General features: G+C 28.7%; 1 protein-coding gene across 1 annotated transcript; it reads left to right on the forward strand.

Moving 5' to 3' along the window:
• Positions 1-225: 225 nt before the first annotated feature.
• On the forward strand, positions 226-5,197 carry LOC130712330 (beta-glucosidase 24-like). Its single transcript, XM_057562168.1, has 15 exons — positions 226-237; positions 377-488; positions 1,157-1,236; positions 1,330-1,366; positions 1,499-1,557; positions 1,715-1,790; positions 2,538-2,615; positions 2,706-2,793; positions 2,927-3,164; positions 3,458-3,573; positions 3,709-3,926; positions 4,025-4,059; positions 4,156-4,258; positions 4,373-4,466; positions 5,029-5,197. The coding sequence occupies exons 1-15, from the start codon at positions 226-228 to the stop codon at positions 5,195-5,197; spliced, it is 1,515 nt and encodes a 504-aa protein (XP_057418151.1).
• The last annotated feature ends 941 nt before the right edge of the window (positions 5,198-6,138 follow it).

Genomic DNA, 6,138 nt, shown 5'->3' on the forward strand with positions numbered 1-6,138 from the left:
CACAAAAGAGACACAATGGCTAGCTATGAGATCATACACAAAGCACAAGAATACAAGATGATTAAGTCAATATGAATACACTTTATATTTATCTCTATTGTCAACATGATAAGGAGTAAGGACACAAACAATTATTTACGTAGGAAATTTTGGACTATATATAGCAACCAGATTGAATTGTACGTATCAATCCGGGATCAAAGAAGTCTCCAACCAAAAATAGTCATGGACTTGCGTGTTAGTTAATATTGCACTCGGAAAATAGAAACTCATTTCATTATAGGTTGTCATAACTGTAGCAAGGTTGTTTTTCTCCCCCGTATATCATGTGACAAAAATGTTTAAATTGAGATTTTCCTATTGAATTCAATAGTAGTTGATCTTCTTGGAGCTGGAAATAAAAATGTTCTCATCTTTGAGAATTTCTGGAACTATACTTGCAACTGTGTCCATTGTTTTTCTTTCCAACTTGCTCGCAGAGGCCCAAGGTTTGAGCATTGCATTTTTTCAATGATGATTTTCTGAAATATTTTGTGAATTGAGTACTATATATACAAGCACCCTAATGATATGTTAGAAAAGTGTGGCAATTACCCAAGAGGGGTAGTTCAGTTGGCAACACAGGCTGAGTTTGTGGGAAGAGCACTCGAGTTCGATCCCCACACAATACACTCTGGAAGAGGAATGAAGAGTTTTAACTACGACTAAATCCCGAATCTGACGGCATACAAAGGGTGACCGGGTGTCAGATGTTTATAGAAAAAAAGTGTGGCAGTTCAATTGTAAAGATACATATCAAATGTATTAGAGAACTTCTTATTATGAGTGATGAATTGAGTAAAACTTGACCATTAAATATGAGATACATGTTTTATATAATCATTAAATAATTTTTAATCTAAGCACTACATGTATATATGGTTGTATAGTAAGTATTTAATTCTCTCATCACTCACAACAAAAACTCATGAAATCGTTAGTTTATATGCATTCATGAAATTTAATTTTTATTCCTTTTTTTATTTTTGCCTAACCATATTCTTACTAAAAAAATTAATGCAAGAGAGTTGCTATTATAGTATGATTTTATTTTTTCAATACGTCGTTACATTGTTTGTTGCTATTGGTTGAAATTTTTATTATTTTATGACTGTAGATGTACGCTTTCCAAGCTTTCCAAAACGTTCATCATTTCCATCAGACTTTTTTTTTGGCGCTGGATCTTCTGCCCTCCAAGTAAGTTCTCATAAGTTGTAGGCCTAGATATATAATACATGAAAATTAAGTTTGCTTATTAATAACAATTTAATTATTATCAATTGAACTTAGATTGAAGGAGCAGCTCATGAAGGAGGAAGAGGGCCAAGTTATTGGGATGAAAGAATTGAAAAGAATAAAGGTTCACAATATTGAAAATAGCATAAGAATCTTCAAAGATGTACTATCAATTTCTCTATCCACTCTAATGTATATAATTTATTTTCTTTGTTAACACCAGATGTGTTTCTGGATGTTGATAAGTTTTCTACACAGATCGAACATTATAAGCGATACAAGGTGAGTAAGAACAAGTTACAATCTCATACCATTATATTTACCCATATTTTTGAACTATTTATCATCTTTTTATTGTGTTATCATAGTACCAAAGCATCTGCCAAATATTTTTTTTATCTTTTCATATGAATTTATTTATTTTATTTTCATTTTGTAGGAGGACGTGCAACATTTGAAAAAACTAGGAATAAATTCCTACAGAATGTCCATTTCATGGAGTAGGATTATGCCAGGTAAAATTTTCAAAATAAAGTTATATAAGTAACTTTCAGCATGATTAAAATAGGAAATCATTTGATATATGTTTGATGTAATCAAAATATAATTAATTAATTAATTGTTTTTAAACCCATTTGTGTATTCTTAAAAATGTAATTTTAATTTTTTTTAAGTTGAATTTACTTAATATTTTCTTGCGAATATAAAAAATATTTTAAAAGTGGTTTTAAATATTGTGAAAATAAAAAATGTTGAAGTGATGTTTTAATTACTATAAAGAACATAAAATACTCATCATAATTTTTTTTAGAAAAGAGAAAAATATATTAGATAAAAAGATAAGCCTTGGAAACAAACCCTTCCAAGTGAGCTTAGAGTTCAAAAAATGAAACAGTACAGTGCATAAAAGGCAATAAGAATGCACAAAAGGAAAAACTAGAAAAAACATCACCAGAAAATACTTATCATAAATATATTTAGATTAAAATGTAGAAATAGTTTCTATTAATAATTATAGTTCAATTTTTTTTCAAATTCTTATTCTATCAAAATCATACCTAAACAATTTTAAAAAAGTGATTGTTTTCTAAAAACTAAGACTATCTCATCAAATAATCATAGACAAATAGTCCCTCACTTTAATTTTTTTTAATATTGTTTACATTTCCTTTTTATTTTATATTTAATGTTATACAAGAAGCATCGCTATCATTTTAATGGCAATGCTTATCTCAATCTTTGTTTTTAACAAATTGATGTAGATGGAACTTTGAAAGGAGGAATAAACCAAGAAGGTGTTGACTTCTACAACCATTTGATTGATGAATTACTTGCAAATGGTAATAATTAGATCCGATGATAGCATTATTTAATGTACACACAATAATTACTACATTTTTTCTTAACGTGTGTGATATACTTAAATGAAGGTATTACACCTTTCGTTACTATCCTACACTTTGACTTTCCACTAGCCCTTCAACAAAATCTCGGTGGCTTCTTGAATCACTCTATTGTGTAAGAACCTTCAATATTATTTCGCATCTCTATATTTTATTTTCAATGAAATGATTTAATTTATAGTTATTTTACTAAGAAAAACATTATGGAATATCATTATTTTCTTTTTTGTTTTAAAACAAAATTTCAGGAAACATTACAAGGATTATAGTGAACTCCTTTTCAAAACATATGGAGATCGAGTTAAACATTGGTCAACAATCAATGAGGTTGAAGTTACAGCTTTATTTAATTACATGCACAGCTTTGATAAGGTCCCTGCAGAACCATGCCAAATTACCAGAGAGTGCAAACAAGCATATGTTGTACTTCATAACTACCTCCTTGCCCATGCTGCAGCAACACATTTGTACAAAAAGAAATTTCAAGTACGGTATATTATGGTAGTTTTGTGTTATATATATAGCATCAACATGTGATTAACTCGATATAAATAGATATATATACATACGCAAGTTTCATTTCAAAACTTATTTGTTTGTGAAATAATTATTAGTATATTATTAACTGTTTAACCTTTCTAACGGTTACTACTAAAATCAAATTCTCCCTAATAAACAAAATTGTTAATGGCAATGAACAAAATTAAACTAGTTAACATCAACAGATTTTTTAACACAAATATTTATATTTTTCATTAATTTTTTCTAATTTGATGAAGGCCGCACAAAGAGGAGAAATTGGACTTGTACTTTCATCTCAAAGTTTTGTTCCCTATAGTTCAAAACCAGAAGATGTGGCTGCTTCTAAAAGATCTATGGATTTCTATTTGGGATGGTTAGTGCATTTAACTAACTATCATACCCATTTTATGTATTTCATATTCTTCGATTTAATTCTTCTTATAACTATTTATGCATATGTATGTACACACATAACAAAATTGTGTTTTGATGCTTTTTCAACAAATAGGGTTGTAGAACCTGTGGTCAGAGGGCATTACCCAAAAATAATGAGAAAGTTAGTAGGGGACCGACTACCTCGTTTCACTAAAAAGCAGAGAAAAATGATTAAAGGAAGCGCAGATTTTATTGGAATAAATTATTATGCTTCTCATTTTTCTAAATACGAACCGAACAAAACAAACATTAACCTTGCAGACAATTATGACTCCTTAGCATCGTCACAAGGTAAGTTTTTGCTCAAACTACGTTTTAGTTATTTCACAAATAAGAGTAAATAAACTGCAATGATCATTTCACTAATCATTGCTAATTATTTATTGTAGAATTCAATGCAGAAGGAAAAACACTTGGTTACTTGGTGAGAAAATCATTATAAGAATGTTGTACATTGATATTATAACTTACACATACATAAATATATATTGATATTTTTTTAAATGTTCATACTTTGTAGGATAAATTTGGAGGAGCCTATGTCTATCCTGAAGGATTATACGATGTCTTGCTACACCTTAAAAGAAAGTATAAAAATCCCAAGATCTACATCACTGAAAATGGTTGGTGAAGTCATGTCACTTTTTTTAGACATTATAACATTATAAATAATATCAATAATTTTGGCTAAAAATTATTAATTAATATATTTTTCCTTGAACCCTCCTTTTGTTTAGGTATTGGTTCCATGAACCTCACAAATCCATTGATAGACAATCACCGGATTCAATACATTGCAGCACATTTAAACTATATCAAAGCAGCAATTGAGTAAGTCATCTATCTTAGCATTCTACAGATAAATAAGAAAGATAAATGAAGCATTTAATTAATTTTAAATTTGGACCTTGTCCTTTTACATACCAACATGAAAATCTTATGTTAGGATATTGTAAGATTTAATGTTAGTGACGTAAGGTTTGTTCCTTTTGTTGAATATGTGCCTTTTTACTAATGCGTTTTATTTTTCTATTAAATACAATAGCTGATACAAAACTCAAGTAATTTCAAAGATATATTTGATAATTGATTAAATATGAATTTGATTTCTTTGAAAACACATAAACAATTATAAATTATATTGTTGACCATTAGCCAACTTTTAAATATTGTTTTCTTTTTCAAAAATACCATTCACTTCAAATGAGTAACATCCCTTACATGTTTATTATTATTTAAAGTTTTTCATAAATTATAAATAGAAACAATCATATGAAATCGTGCTTGCAAAGTAAAAATATGAGTATCACACGCATTCAAAAATGCAACTGTGTTGTTTCTTGTTCTCACAAGTAGAAATAATTTTTATGTTTTGAAATATTTTCAATGGCAGCAAAGGCGTGAATGTTAATGGCTACTTCATTTGGGCGGCATTTGATACCTTCGAATTTCAAGCAGGATATTTAAAAAGATGGGGTCTTTATCATATTGATTTTAAAGGCAATCTCAAGCGTCAGCCAACAGCCGCTGCTGAGTGGTACAAAAACTTTTTACGATCTTGATTGTTAATAGTAAAACATTCTTCATATTGCATTCAACTGAGAATTGGAAATAGATAACAAGATAAAGAGAACAATCATCACAATTGAAATTTGATTTTAATTTTTAAATTATTTCTTCTTTGACTATCCTTGTTCTTAGTGATATAACTTGATGTAAGAGTTTGAGAGATAAAAATCTTGTATTTTTTCTTTGTAATGATTGATTTCCAAGAAATAGCTATAGTTTTCACATTTTTAAAGGATCAAGATTTCTTTTTAAATTGTGAATTTTTATTCATTGTATTTGTGATTTATTGTTTTCATATTTTTAAGTGTGTACATAATAATTTGATAAACGATAATCAAACTATTAAATATAGTGATAAACTAGTAGCTAATTGATGATGATGATCCCAATGATAAGTCAATTAGTGTTTTAATCGAGCACAATTAGCATTTTGCAAGTGGAATAATTGTCATTGTAATGTATTTCAAACAATTCATACCATGACAAATTCGCTAATTTCCGACAATACAAAGTTATATATAACTAAATTCAAACCTGCACGATGAGCAGTGCAAGAAATAATTGATTATTTTATTTTACTTAAAAATGATATATGATATATCATATTCTAAAACGATATAAAATAAGTGTATGATGCTGAAAAGATGCAGAAGAATATATAAGTGTCGCAACCGGGGTCGCGGCGGTAAATAATAATAAATAACATAGAGCCGCCACCAATTTATTTAGGGAAATTGGAACCCTAAAAAATAAATATAAAACTGGTCTACAACGAGAGTTTTGATTCGGGAGTATTTTACGTGTGTGGAAGGTACAAGAACCTCACAACGTCCGTAAAAACAGTTACCTTCGATTAATTGTGCTAAATCTAATAACTTTGAAAAATGTTTATTGATGAGTAAGGGAAAAAATTTATAAATGAATTGGGCCCAAC

The sequence above is a fragment of the Lotus japonicus genome, chromosome 4 (genome assembly GCF_012489685.1).
Source record: "Lotus japonicus ecotype B-129 chromosome 4, LjGifu_v1.2".
Taxonomy (NCBI): Eukaryota; Viridiplantae; Streptophyta; class Magnoliopsida; order Fabales; family Fabaceae; genus Lotus; species Lotus japonicus.

Bases quoted from the DNA above. Each gene is read 5' to 3' on its own strand.
- LOC130712330 (XM_057562168.1), top strand. The intron at 1,367-1,498 runs GTTATTGGGATG...TGTTAACACCAG, and splicing joins TGAAGGAGGAAGAGGGCCAA to ATGTGTTTCTGGATGTTGAT. The intron at 4,060-4,155 runs GTGAGAAAATCA...CATACTTTGTAG, and splicing joins GAAAAACACTTGGTTACTTG to GATAAATTTGGAGGAGCCTA.